The 13,466-nt window shown below is 42.3% G+C and overlaps 1 protein-coding gene across 2 annotated transcripts; it reads left to right on the top strand.

The window, feature by feature from the left end:
* Positions 1 to 321: 321 nt before the first annotated feature.
* LOC123163919 (RNA polymerase I-specific transcription initiation factor RRN3) lies at positions 322 to 7,175 on the top strand. 2 transcript variants are annotated; one of them, XM_044581323.1, is made up of 17 exons: positions 536 to 690; positions 1,274 to 1,446; positions 1,554 to 1,667; positions 2,365 to 2,469; positions 2,558 to 2,629; positions 2,718 to 2,789; positions 2,870 to 3,103; positions 3,547 to 3,657; positions 3,742 to 3,861; positions 3,951 to 4,049; positions 4,587 to 4,655; positions 4,803 to 4,909; positions 5,328 to 5,411; positions 5,498 to 5,591; positions 5,864 to 5,983; positions 6,128 to 6,312; positions 6,592 to 7,175. In XM_044581323.1, the coding sequence occupies exons 4-17, from the start codon at positions 2,407 to 2,409 to the stop codon at positions 6,908 to 6,910; spliced, it is 1,749 nt and encodes a 582-aa protein (XP_044437258.1). In that variant the 5' UTR covers positions 536 to 690; positions 1,274 to 1,446; positions 1,554 to 1,667; positions 2,365 to 2,406; the 3' UTR covers positions 6,911 to 7,175. The 2 variants fall into 2 exon arrangements, with proteins under 2 accessions (XP_044437257.1, XP_044437258.1); XM_044581322.1 differs by lacking the exons at positions 1,274 to 1,446; positions 1,554 to 1,667 and adding an exon at positions 322 to 443.
* The last annotated feature ends 6,291 nt before the right edge of the window (positions 7,176 to 13,466 follow it).

The raw sequence follows: 13,466 nt of genomic DNA, 5'->3' as shown, positions 1-13,466 counted from the left end.
ATACTTTTATGGCGCCTAAAAGTATTCTCTCTCCTCGCCTAACATTTTTTGGGCCATACAAAATTTAAGCATCCGTTGAACATGCTCTAACGTTCGACTAGTAGTAGTAGAAAAAAAAGAAAGAAAAATCGCTTCGCTGCCTTCTGTCTCCCGTCTGCCGCCGTCGCCCTCCATCCCGCGGCGTCTGCTCCGTCGCGTACACGCCCCGGCTTCGCGTGACGCCTTGTCCGCGACCCGGCCCACTAGGAAACCAGGAGGCGGGTACGTGGATGCGAACCCGAACAAAAAAAACGGACCCGCCTCCGACGCCACGTGTCACCAGTTGGAATAAAGTCCCGCCTGTCTCCTCCACCGCTCCCTCTCTCTCGCTTCGCCCCCCGCAAAAACCCTAGAGACCTCCCGCCTCGCCTCGCCGCCGCCGCCCTGCCCCTCTCGGCGAGCCGGTGAGCCCCCCACCCCCACCCCTCCCCCTTCCCCCACCTTACTCTTCTCTCCCCGCGCTAACCGGGCCCCGGAATTTCTACCTTCTCGCCAGGGATTCCAAGCGCGACACATCTCACAGGGAGGCCGCCGGGCGCGGAGGCGATGGTGGCCGAGCTGCGGCGCGACGACATGGCGGAGGAGGCGGGGACCATCCGCGACTCCGTGGCGTTCCGGCTCGTCGAGCGCGTGCTCCAGTCCGTGCGGATGGTGAGTCGTGCCTCCAGCAGCCCCCCTTTGCTGCCCGTCTGCAGTTTTGATCTGGGTTACGCGAGCCTGGAGCAGGGGAGACGCTCGTTTTGTTGCTGGATCGTTAGCCTCGAACGCTTTTAGCTTGAATTGCACTCGCTAGTAAAATTAGCGTCTTAGCTGGTGGAACCTTGGACTGCAAATTCCCCCCATTTGAGTGCCGGTTGCAATCATGGAGCCGAACTAACTTAACTAGTACATTACTTTAGAAATCAGTCAAAAGTATACAGTCTCCTAGCTTATTGAAAAGCCCCTTAAATTGGTAATCCTATTGGGAAACCCCGCAGCCAACCAACGGTTTAGCACTTCAGGTATGGTACTATACTTGTTAGAGGTAGGACATGATCTGAGACAATAAATAATACAACTTTTACATGATAACCAAATGTGAGAATCTTTTGAATAGGATAAGCGCTCATTTCATTGGAATGCTTAATGTCCAATTTGATGGTGTTGTGATACTGAATTTTTAAATTTTTGGTTGAAATTGCTGTTGTTACTCTGTGGAAGTCAGGTACGAGTAAAAATCTAATTTGATATACAGCTTCCACCTTCTTCCCTGAGACTGCTCGGGCAAAGGCAGAGCATGTAATGATCGTAAAGGCATCCTTCCTATGTGGAGAAGACGTTGGGGTTCTGGGGCCTTCTGGAGTCTGGACCCCATGATATACCTTGTTCACTTCTGTTGTGTGTATTGAAGTCAATTTTGGGAGCCAGGTGCTTGCGTCCACCCCTTACACATTCAGGCCATCCGTTGTGTACTATTGAGATCAAAGATAATAAATGCATTCGTTTATCATTTTATAAATAATGCATTTCTTCAGAATAATATCGAGACATCTAGTAGTGGGTTCAAGTTCAAAATTCAAGGCTGTTATTGAAGATGTGAGACACTATGCCAGATGGATGTGCAGTGTGAGAGTTAGGATAATTGTAAGGTGATTATTTTCCTATGGACGCAATTTTTTGAATGCCAATTTGTGGGTTAGGCAGGAGGGTGCATGTTATTTCTTCTATTCATACCTGAAAATCACTAAGGAGCTTCCAAATGTTGCATGTTTCTGCCAGCGAACAAATAGATTTGTTCAGCCTCAGGCATTTTTAGAGAGTACTTATTATTGCTGTAGATATGTATTTTATGCAGGACAGCCATAAGTCCATAACCGACTCGCTAGATAGAATTATACTATCTCCATACCAAAATATAAGACGTTTTGGTAGGCTAGTTAAGCCTACCAAAACGTCTTATATTTTGATACGGAGGTAGCACTTATGTTGTTTATGGGCATTATTTGAAATTCTTTCCTGTTCTGACTGCTTATCGAGTAATTTCTTCAATCAGATCTTATTGCGGTATATATGCATTCTACCGAGAGTGACTGTCACATTCTATCGAGGGTGACTGTCATACCATACTCACTGGGGATACAACCTAAAGTACTGTTGTTTTATGGGTGATTTATGTTGTGTGAAAATCTGTTCCTGCTCTGACTCCACTTATCGAGTAATTCACTCGTCAGGTTGATCCATACTAGAGGAGTCCATTCCGTCCATGGTTTTTGTTGTGTGGTATCAATCAACTATATATATTTCAAGAACGCCTTTTGAACTGTTGACACCTTGTCTTTGATTTAGGAGCCGTTTCTAATTGCCCCGTATGATCTGGAGCAATATAGGATGATGGTAGGCACTCTAGACACCAGCAGGACAAAGAATCGTGACGACGAGGCTTTGTATGTGGTAAGACATTGATCCTGTTAATCTATCCTACCATTTTTTGTACTTGACTTCACTTCTGATAAAATGCACATATTGCCTATTTTTCCAGACGTATTTGAAGGCATTGTCAGAAGCAGTATCCAAAATAGACATCACGTACCATCATTCGCTTTTGAACAATGTAATCTCATATTGACTACTTGCTCTTACATCTCCATTTGGTTTGTCGAGTTACTTGAATCTCATCACTTAAAACACATGCATTTCAGATATTTGCTGTCCGCATCTGGTACTTGCAAAGAGATACAATGGTTGCTTTATTGGACCTAATAACCAGATTGGTATTCTTCTAATTGCACTTACATTATTTCCTGCATGATCTGCTTATGACTGTCTAACTAATTGATATTCGTCCATTCAGGCTGCAGTGGCAGATCAGTATCTCAGAGAATGTTTGCAGATGCTCGTGAACAACTTCACTCCGCCTATTGTTGAACGCAATGAGGTGCCTACATGGGCAGTCTCGAGGAAGAAGGATATTTTTTCTCATCTGTGCGGGAGTTTGAAAACGATCTCCGATACTGTACCCTTAGCACCAAGGATGTTAAGGGATATAATAGATCGGAGTATGCCGAAGTTATTTGATAACAAAGCTGTAAGTGTGAACTCTATAATACATATTCTGTTTCGTAGTCCGTTGAGTTCTATGAGTTGCTTTTCGTAATTAGCCTGAATTAATACTAGGCTATCTAACACACAAATGCTGAAAAGTGGTCTTGGTCTCCCCAGTTCACATTCTAGTTAACCATAAATCCTTAGACCCTACACGGCTACATCCTTTCAACAACACTGCAGATTTTATTGAACATAAATGCCAATTTGCCATCATTTTAGCTTCTGTATGTTTGTGCGATGACCTTATCTTGAAAGCTTCTTCTATATCAAGTGATAGTTGGCATTTGACTCCTTGGCCTATCAGCTTTTGTTGACAATTTATGCTTTCTGATTTTTTTCACTTATATGCTGACAATTTAGCCGACGACTTTGCTCGTTATTCATAGAGCATCATTTCTTACTTTCTGGTAATGCCTTTTGCAGAAGATGATCTCGTTTGTCGAGTGCATGTTGGGACTAGATACTGACAGAATGGGGGATCTTATCGGAGCTATTTTGCTGGCCAAAGTTGTTGATCTTCTTACAGAATTGGATGTATGCTTCTTTTTTCACCACTAGTCTACCTTGCAAGGTCTCAACTGATTCTTGACCTCGTTAGTTGATTGGTGAACTTTTCAGGTTAATATAACCTGGGAAGATATTCTTCAAGAGGAACATGACAAAGGTATATTTGAAATGGAGCTTGAAGATTTGGATGCCGATGATGATGGGGATGGCTTTGGACAAGCAGGAACAAAGGTTTGGGTGCTATATTTAAAATTTCTGCCTAACTAATCGAGTAGTTCTATACAAAAATTGCCAACTCGAACTCTGATTTTGTTGTTTAGGTCTGTCTGGGAGGAAATGCATGTGCTGAAAAGCTTGATGGTTTAATGGTTGTTGTATGCGAGCACCTTAAGTCATTAGATCGTCAGCGTCTATATAAGGTGAGTACGTGCTATACAGTTTATCCAGGTCTTTGCAGAAAAAAATCTGTTGTCATATTTTAGCATCCCTAACTTAATTCTTCCACTCGCTCCAGTTCACAAGCAAGTGGCGTTTTGGACATATCTTCAGTCAAACTTTTGAAGATTTGACTGCTAGTATTGTTTTAAATACTCCCTCCGTATCAAAATATAAGACATTTTTTAGGCTAGTTTAGCCTACAAATACGTCTTATATTTTGGTACACAGGTAGTACATTGGAAAAATGAAAATCATATGTATATATTTGTCTCAAAAAGTAGCTCGAAAATATTTGTACTTTTATAGGGTCTTATGCATATACGCTAGTAGAAATTAGTGGTCACCGCTAAAAGAGGAAATTAGTTGTCATAGTTAAATCTTGAAGACTGTGTCAATGTCCAAAACGCCATCCTTTTTGTGAACTTAAGGGAGTAATAAATAAGGAAATTAACTGTTAAAGCTGATTGCTAGTTTTCTTTTTATTTGTCACTTCTCATGTTCTTTCTTGAACTGGACAGGAATTTGTCATTCTGAAAACTATATTTCGAGCATCTCTGCTGAGGGTGCACAGATCAAAATTTGCCCAGGTCAGGATTCACTGTTATTGGGTTTATGTGTAAACTAGATTCACCGGGCTTTCATGATCGTATTGAGTTTTATTCACCTTCATGTTTTCTCAATTGCTTATCGCTTCACCTTCCTTTTAATTTGGCTTTGCCTGCCGTTGTTTGCAGTTTATCATGTTCTATACCTGCTCACTGGATCCTAAAACCCTTGGTGAGGGTTTTGCTGTTTTTCTTACCGACATTGTTACGGAGAAGAAAGAGGATCCAATTTCAAGGTATGTCTTAGCATGTGAGGCATACACCGTATGCACATCACTTCTATTTATATGTCATGTGTTATGGCTGTGATCACAACTTGCTTTACATGTTGTGATGATTGGTAGAATCTTTGGTTTGTCGCCACACTTTGCTTCACTCATGTTTGGCTTTTTGACAATCCTGTGGCTGGTGTTTGCATTGTGACAACAGTTGTGGCGATCCACACTTCTTGGATCTTTCAACCACCTGTCATAGACATGACTTTTTGCGTTGACACAAATTTGGCAGAAAGTGTTTACATAGACAATTCATGAATACACCCCTCATATTTTCTGTCGCTACAGTGTAGTATACTCTGTTATGATTCCCATTTATAGCCTAAGCTTTTGTACGGGTTGAAGAAGCACTAATTACCACTTATGTTTTGAAGTGCAGAATGTCTGCAGTTTCATATGTTGGAAGCTATTTGTCTCGGGCAAGGTTCATTTCTGCTGATACGGTTGTTACTATACTCAAAAAGTGGGTGCCCTCTAGAAATTCATCTATTTATGACTTGCCTGATGTTTGTTCTGAGATCTGAAAGTAACTTTATTTGCTTTACACAGATTAGTAGATTGGTGCGTTGACTATTGTGACCATCAGAGCAAGAGAGAGGCCACACCGATTCCAAATCATCAATTATTTTACGCGACCTGCCAGGTTAGTTATGCCATTCTGTTTCTTTAATGACATTGATTGGGAGGGGGGGGGGGGGGGTTCTCTGGTCGCCAAATTTGTGTGCTACATACATTTATTGTTAGTACCCCCTCTGTTCACTAAGGCCTTGAAGACATTTCAGACAGTGTGCAAAGCAGTCCATTTTCAGTTGTCTGAAATGACTTGCAAAAGTGAACGGAGGGAGTAAGTGTTTTTCCAGTATTTTCATCACACTCTCTCTAAGCATTTATTTTCATATATTTCTTAATCTGCAGGCTGTGATGTATGTCCTTTGCTTTCGCTTGAGATCTATTATGGATTATCCAAATCTTAAATCAGATCTGTTTCACATGCCTTTTGGATTTCTGTTTCGCCACCGACTAGAACCTCTAAAGGTTTGTATGACATGCACTCTCTGCCTCCTTTGATAATATACCCTCTTTAGGTATCTCCATTAGTGGCTACATTTTGATGCTTGGAGTTATTAACTGGCAATACTATGCTATTTTGGCAATTCACAGTGTCCTTTGATATCCTAGGTGTGCTTGCCTTCAATAGTAAACGAGTTTCTGAGACAGGCCAAGGATGCCGGATTGGTTGCTGCATTTGTGGATCCAGCAGCTGAAGATGCAATTGAATCTGATTTGTCCAGGACTTTTGGAGGAATCAATAGACTTGACATGTTCTTCCCATTTGATCCTTACCTGCTAAAAGAATCTGACAGGTTTGCACCACTGACGTTTTCTTTTAACTTTTGAAGCCTACTACAGCGGCAATAAACCACTGCTCTTTGCATTGTTTGTGCTCTGTTGATGGGAATGTCTAGCAAGCCATGTCATTGTTGGACTTCCCTTAGGTTTCAGAAGAATTATACTTTGACAAAACTGTTTGGGATTTTGTTTCTGTTATCTGTCTGGAGAACAGTCATTTGCAGTGTATTGTTGGACTTCTCTAGCTAGTTGTCCTCGTTATACTCACAGTTTTGCTCCACTTGTGCCTGCAGGTATATCCGTCCGAATTTCGAGTTCTGGTCCATGGTCAAGACAACGTATAGCGATGACACCGACGACGATGATGATGAGCTCGAGGACCTTGATGCCCCTGAGATGAATGTTGGCAGCCTGGATGATCATGTCGAGATAGATATCAACAGTGACGACGACGACTTGGAGTACTCGATGAACAAGATGTCTATAACCCCGCACCACTCTTTCTTACACCAGATGGCCATGGACAGCGACGGCGGCCTCAGCATGCCCGCGAGGATCAGACCTTCAACAAGCCCTCCGTCGCGGTGGGCCATGTCAGGAGAATCACCATAGATGGAAGAAGCAGCTGGATACTTGGGGCTGTACAAGGAGGGTATGACTGTCAAACTGATACGGGGCGCTTAGTTTGTAGTGGGGTCAAACAACCCATTCATTTGCAGTGTATTCAGCCCAAGTAGTTCGAAATTTTTGGGTTGAAAGTGTGAAGTACAGATGTTGTTAGAAAACGTAGTTGAGTGGTTGTAAGATTATATATATACTGCAGCTAGGCTTGTTTGAGTATGACGATCATGTTCTGATGTAGAACGGTTTGTCGACAGGTTCTCTCACTGGAACAGCATCGGCATCGGCATGAGTTGTTACGGAAACAGGCCACACAACAGGAGTATATCTTGTTGATAGAAGAATGTAGGTTGTGTGGGTTGTGTGGCCTGTTTCCGAAAAGCCATTGCCTTTATATTTTGGAATTTGGACTTTTATGCATGACCTGGACCGGCTTCATTTCATTAGAGATAGCAACCTGGCGTCGTACCTCTGTTGAGAGCCTGGACCGGCGATGGCGATGTCTTTGACGTCGGACCTCTATTGAGAGCATCATGGGTGAAGACTTGGCCTGGAGGTTCTATGTTGTGGTTCTTCGGCGCTTGCGGCTGGTCCGAATAGATCTTCTTCGGCGCTATGCATGCCTGTGCCGGTGTGTCCAAGACGATGGCTGTCTCAGGACCGACTGAGTCTCGCCATCTCCTTGCATTCAAGGGTGGTTGGTGCATCGGTAAAGGAAGTCTAGTGGTAGTTGTTGCTCTTTGTGGTGACCAGTGTTGGTTGAGACGGCTTTGTTGTCCTATTTAGGGCAAGTTTCTTTGCGTTGTGTTTGTAATGTGTGCGGTGGCTTATTTTTAGATTAGCTTGAGTGTGGAGTTTGTACTACACTTGTTTTTCGTAGCGAGAGTTAGTCTCTTGTAATTGTCTTCTGTCTTCTATAAAATATGATGAAACAATTCTTTATTTAACATTATCTTAAATTTCGTTTCCTTATTCAACACTGAAAAACTCTTCCCTATCTAACAACGAGCTAATTTTTTACCTAAATGCTAGAAAGTGCGGCTGCACTTTTCGGTTGATCCGAGCGCACGCTCAAAGACTGAACGACGCGACAAATTGATCCCTGATTTGGAAAACTGCCCACCCACCCATTCTATATATGGAAAGATTCTTTCACTGTAGTACGTCGATTTTCTCCACCTCGTCTGACCGTCCGTGTGAACCCAGCGATGACGTAACGTGCATTAATTCTGGTACAAGAAAATTCAAAAAACTATAACTTTCAAACCGCGTGCCGGGATTATGATCCGTTTTCACAGTTGGGTTCCTCGTGACAACCTCTTCAAAACTAGATCCCATATAAACATGCTCTGATGATTTTTTTGAAAAGCAACTTTGATGCTAGGCAAGGCAAGTTTAGTTCTAAACATGAGCAACTTTGATACTAGAAGAATTCCACCAATGTATAAGTGAATTTCGCCGAGTAGCCTCCTACTTAGTTGTGTGTAATAATGTAATAGGTGGTTACCATGGTTGCTAAGTTGCATACATCAAAAACTAAGTTGTACATAGTTCAGTTGCCTACCATACTGTGAAAGTTGCTCACTGTAAGGTGGGAAGTTTTCTAACATGGTTTTCAAATTGTCTACCTCAGAAACCAAGTTGCATACATCGCTACGAAGTTGTCTATGGGTGATCCCTAATTGCCTAATATACTATGAAAGTTGTCCATCAAAGGACCTAAGATGCCAACACTACTGAGTGCGCGGTTGTTGGCTAGCCAGGTCACGGTTGTTAGATAAGAAGTTGCATAGGGGGTAACCAGAAGTTTCATAGGGGGCAGATCAGACAATTGCCCACAAACCTACGTAAATTCTTAATTTTTAGTTGAGTTGCCTGAAAAAATCATTGAAATCTTCAGATATAATGATGAAAACACACATGAGTTGGCTAGCCAGGTCGCGACAAGCTCTTCAAAACTAAACCACATGGATATGTTTCTTTAAAAAAATTCAAAGCAACTTTTACGCTAGATGATGCAACTTTAGTGCCAAATAGAAGCAACTTCACTCCATTAAAAATAACTAATTGCAAGAATAAACAACTAACTAATAATACATAAAAACTTTGAAATAAAGGTAGATAATATCACATCACCGTCGTAGCAACTTTCCTTCTACAAAAGGCAACTTTAATGCTAAAAGCAGGCAACTTCACTACATTTCGTGTCCTAGTTAATTTTGTCTATAATTTGGTGTGTGCATCAAGAGATGCAGAGGCCGGGGGTATTCCTCCTTTTCAAAAAAAGTCAATCCTAACTTCCTCACTGGTACTTCTAACTTGCCTATTGATCATGCTTGTATGTCGTTGTTTCTAAATTGCTATTATACTATGAAGTCATCTACCAGTGATGCTCCTGTATCTGCTATTGCTAGTTATGGTAGACCAACATGATGGTGAATCTAAACCACTTCAGAGTCTTCGTAGGCAACTTAGAAAAATAATGATAAATAACTTCATAATATTGTAAGCAACTATTTTTGTAAAGTTAGGCAACTGAGCAGCAATTGTAGACAACTAATTACCAATAGCAGCAACTAGGCATCAATAGTAGGCAATTTATAGCATTTATAGGCAATTGAATATCAACTGTAGGCAACTGACCATATTTGCGTGTCTAGCAGCTGGACAGAAGGACACATAGTGCGCTCTAAACAACGAAAGAGTGCAGCGGCGCTCCCTAGCCATGTCCAAAATTTTATGCCCTTTACGACACTTCCGTCCATTTTAAACGTAAATGACACCTGAAAAGACTCTTTGTCCCTCATGTGATATGTGTGTGCGGGGCAGTAACACACACACACCATCAGTGGGGCAGTAGTGCACACACACACGCATAGGCAGGAGCACACACACAACAGCACATACGCACACGCGCACACAACAGCACATATGCACGCAGCACACACACAACAGCACACACACGCAACAGCACAAACACGCACGTACACACACGAAAGCACGTACACTCACACACACATACATGGCTATGTGTATTCTGTACGTGAGCCGAGACATGTGGGTATTCAGAAGTGTATGCGTACATCTGCTAGAGCCATAAGCCTCGTACAGAGCTACTGCCGTGCATGGCCTTCGATGCATGCATGCAATTGTACGTGGGCAATTTTGCCATGCACCTGGTACAAAGCTAATGATAGACCATCTAGTGTATGCATCCACTATATAATGTATCTACACACATATATATTCTCCCTTGGAGATCCTGCACTAAAAAAAACTCAGACATTCAAAATAGATCATGCAAGCTCCATAAGAAAATCCAACAAATAATAGTATAATATTATTAATAAAGATGATAAAAAATATCATCGAACAGTACGCGTGCATAAACATACCACACGAGGGGCAAAAGGACATTGTCAAGTGTCATTTAGGCTCAAAGTGGACAGAAGTGTCATAAAAGACATAAAATTTAGACTCGTCTTTAGATAAGGAAGAAATTATTTTTCGATGTCAAATAGGGCATAAAATTTAAACATAGTGTTAAATAAGGAATTCTCTCAAATATGATACCCTTTGACGTACTCTCGAAAAAAAAGAATTTAGTTTATAGAGAGAGTACTAGGTAAATTGTGGGTGAAAATTGGACTCAAAATTCAAGGGGCCCTACGAACCCAGCCAGAGTAATGAGCTCTGAGTGACTGCAATGCAATGGCAGCTCCGATCACGTTCACGGTTTGTCTGTAATAATTTAGTTCCTGTGGCGACGATGCATGTAGGGCTTGTCTCCCTTGTCTGGATTTAGGCCTGGTTGTTAGAAGGGAGAGAGGGATTTGGTGGAATAGTTGTTATATTGCTTGAGCCTCATGGGCATATATATAGGAGTTCATGATCATCTTGGAGTACAAGTCAAGGTAGAATAATATCCTACACTATCCTAGCTTTCCTAATAATCACGATACCCAACATCCCCCCGCAGTCACAATGGTAGCGATGCAGACGGTGAGACTGGAGAATAATCCGAAGGGAAGCCGACGGACACCCCCCCACAGCCGTAACGGTCAATGCATCGCGGAGTCGTGGCTGGAGTGGAAACCGACGAGGTTGCTCAAGCAAGGCGGTAGCCCTTTGTGCCGTTTGTCGAGGTAGCCAAGAGCGCAGGTGGTGTAGCCATAGTAGAGGTAGCCGTGCGAAGAACGCCGTGGTCGGTGTCGAGTCGGGGGTCGCCGGTGTCGAGGTAGTCGCCGTGGAGCCCCGGAAGAAGAGCAGCGGTGGTGGCGGCCTAAGGAGGCGGCGGCGGCTAGAGAAGGAGCGCGACGGCGGTGCTCGAAGTAAGCGATAAGGAACCCGACAGTGTGATGATGACCCACAAGTATAGGGGATCAATTGTAGCTCTTTTCGATAAGTAAGAGTGTCGAACCCGACGAGGAGCAGAAGGAAATGACAAGTGGTTTTCAACAACGTAATGTTTGCAGGTGCTGAAATTGTAAGTAGCGGAGTAGTTTGATAGCAAGATAATTTATAACGAGCAAGTAACGATAGTAGTAGCAAAAGTGCAGCAAGGTAGCCAAATCCTTTTGAGGCAAAGGACAGGCCAAAACGGTCTCTTATGATAAGCAAAGCATTCTTGAGGGTACACGGGAATTTCATCTAGTCACTTTCATCATGTTGGTTTAATTCGTGTTCGCTACTTTGATAATTTGATATGTGGATGGACCGGTGCTTAGATGCTGTTATTACTTGAACAAACCTCATACTTATGATTAACCCTCCCGCAAGCATCCGCAACTACGAGAAAAGTATGAAGAATAAATTCTAACCATAGCATTAAACTTTTGGATCCAATCGGTCCCTTACGGAATAGCGCATAAACTGGGGTTTAAGCTTCTGTCACTCTCACAACCCACCATCTAATTGCTACTCCACAATGCATTCCCTTAGGCCCAAATATGGGAAGTGTCATGTAGTCGACGTTCACATGACACCACTAAGGGAATCACAACATACATACTATCAAAATATCGAACACATATCAAGTTCACATGATTAATTGCAACATGATTTCTCCCGTGACCTCAAGAACAAAAGTAACTACTCACAAATGATAAACATGCTCATGATCAGAGGAGTATTGAATAGCATATTGGATCTGAACATATAATATTCCACCAAATAAACCATATAGTAATCAACTACAAGATGTAATCAACACTACTAGTCACCCACAAGCACCAATCTATAGTTCCGGTAACAAGATTGAACACAAGAGATGAACTAGGGTTTGAGATGAGATGGTGCTATTGAAGATGTTGATGGAGATTGCCCCCCTCAAGATGGGAGATTTGTTGGTGATGATGATGATGATGATGATTTCCCTTTCCGGGAGGGAAGTTCCCCCGGCGGAATCGCTCCACCGGAAGGCAAAAGTGCTCCTGCCCAAGTTTCGCCTCGAGATGGCGGCACTCCGTCCCGAAAGTCCTCTCCTTATTTTTTCTAGGTCAAATGACCTATAGACCAGAAGATGGGCACCGGAGGTGGGCCTGGGTGAGCACAACCCACCAGGGTGCGCCTGGGCTCCCTGGCGCGCCCAGGTGGGTTGTGCCCACCTGGTGGCCCCCCTCTAGTACTTATTTGCTCCAATATTCATCATATATTCCATAAAAATTCTCCGTGAAGTTTCAGCTCATTTGGAGTTGTGCAGAATAGGTAGCCTGACGTAGCTTTTTCAGGTCCAGATTTCCAGCTGCCGGAATTCTCCCTCTTTGTGTATTCCTTGCATATTATGAGAGAAAAGGCATTAGAATTACTCCAAAAAGCATTATTATGGATAAAAACATTATAAATAATAGTAAGAAAACATGATGCAAAATGGACGTATCAACTCCCCCAAGCTTAGACCTTGCTTGTCCTCAAACGAAAACCGAAATCGAAAAACATGTCCACATGCTTTGAGAGAGAGGTGTCGATAAAAACAAAATACGGACATAGAAGCATCATGTTGATTATTATAACAGCAACAAGATTAAACATAAGAATTTTATCATAGTACTTTTATCATATACTTCTCATGAATAAGTAGCAATTCATCACATAATCGAAGTATAAAGCAAAAACTCTATTAAAAACCAACAAACTATGTTCTCAGTCAACTTTGCAACTATAATTCATCATCTTTTCAGGAAGGGTCACGTATCGGAGCCTTTAGGCAAGTCCACATAATCAACCATCATATAGTCTTCTATGATTGCTAACACTCACCGCGTACACATGAGCAAAACGTTTCAACCGGACACATAGAAAGATATGGGCTTATAGTTTCGCCTCCCAACGTACTCACCTCAAGGGTGATGTCAACAATAATAACTCATGCTATCTATATTCAACTGGACACATGTGCCTCGATCTTTCCTCACCACATGATGCTTCCAAAGGAGAAAAATAAAAAGGAATAGAAGAAAAACTTCGACTCTTTGCATAAAAGTAAATACGTAAAAGTAAAAGATAGGCCATTCACAGAGGGAAGCAGAGGTTGCCATGCACATATTTG

This window comes from Triticum aestivum, chromosome 7D (assembly GCF_018294505.1).
Source record: "Triticum aestivum cultivar Chinese Spring chromosome 7D, IWGSC CS RefSeq v2.1, whole genome shotgun sequence".
NCBI lineage: Eukaryota > Viridiplantae > Streptophyta > Magnoliopsida > Poales > Poaceae > Triticum > Triticum aestivum.
The sequence above is the reverse complement of the archived record's forward strand: the minus strand, read 5'-3'. Positions and strand labels throughout refer to the sequence as shown.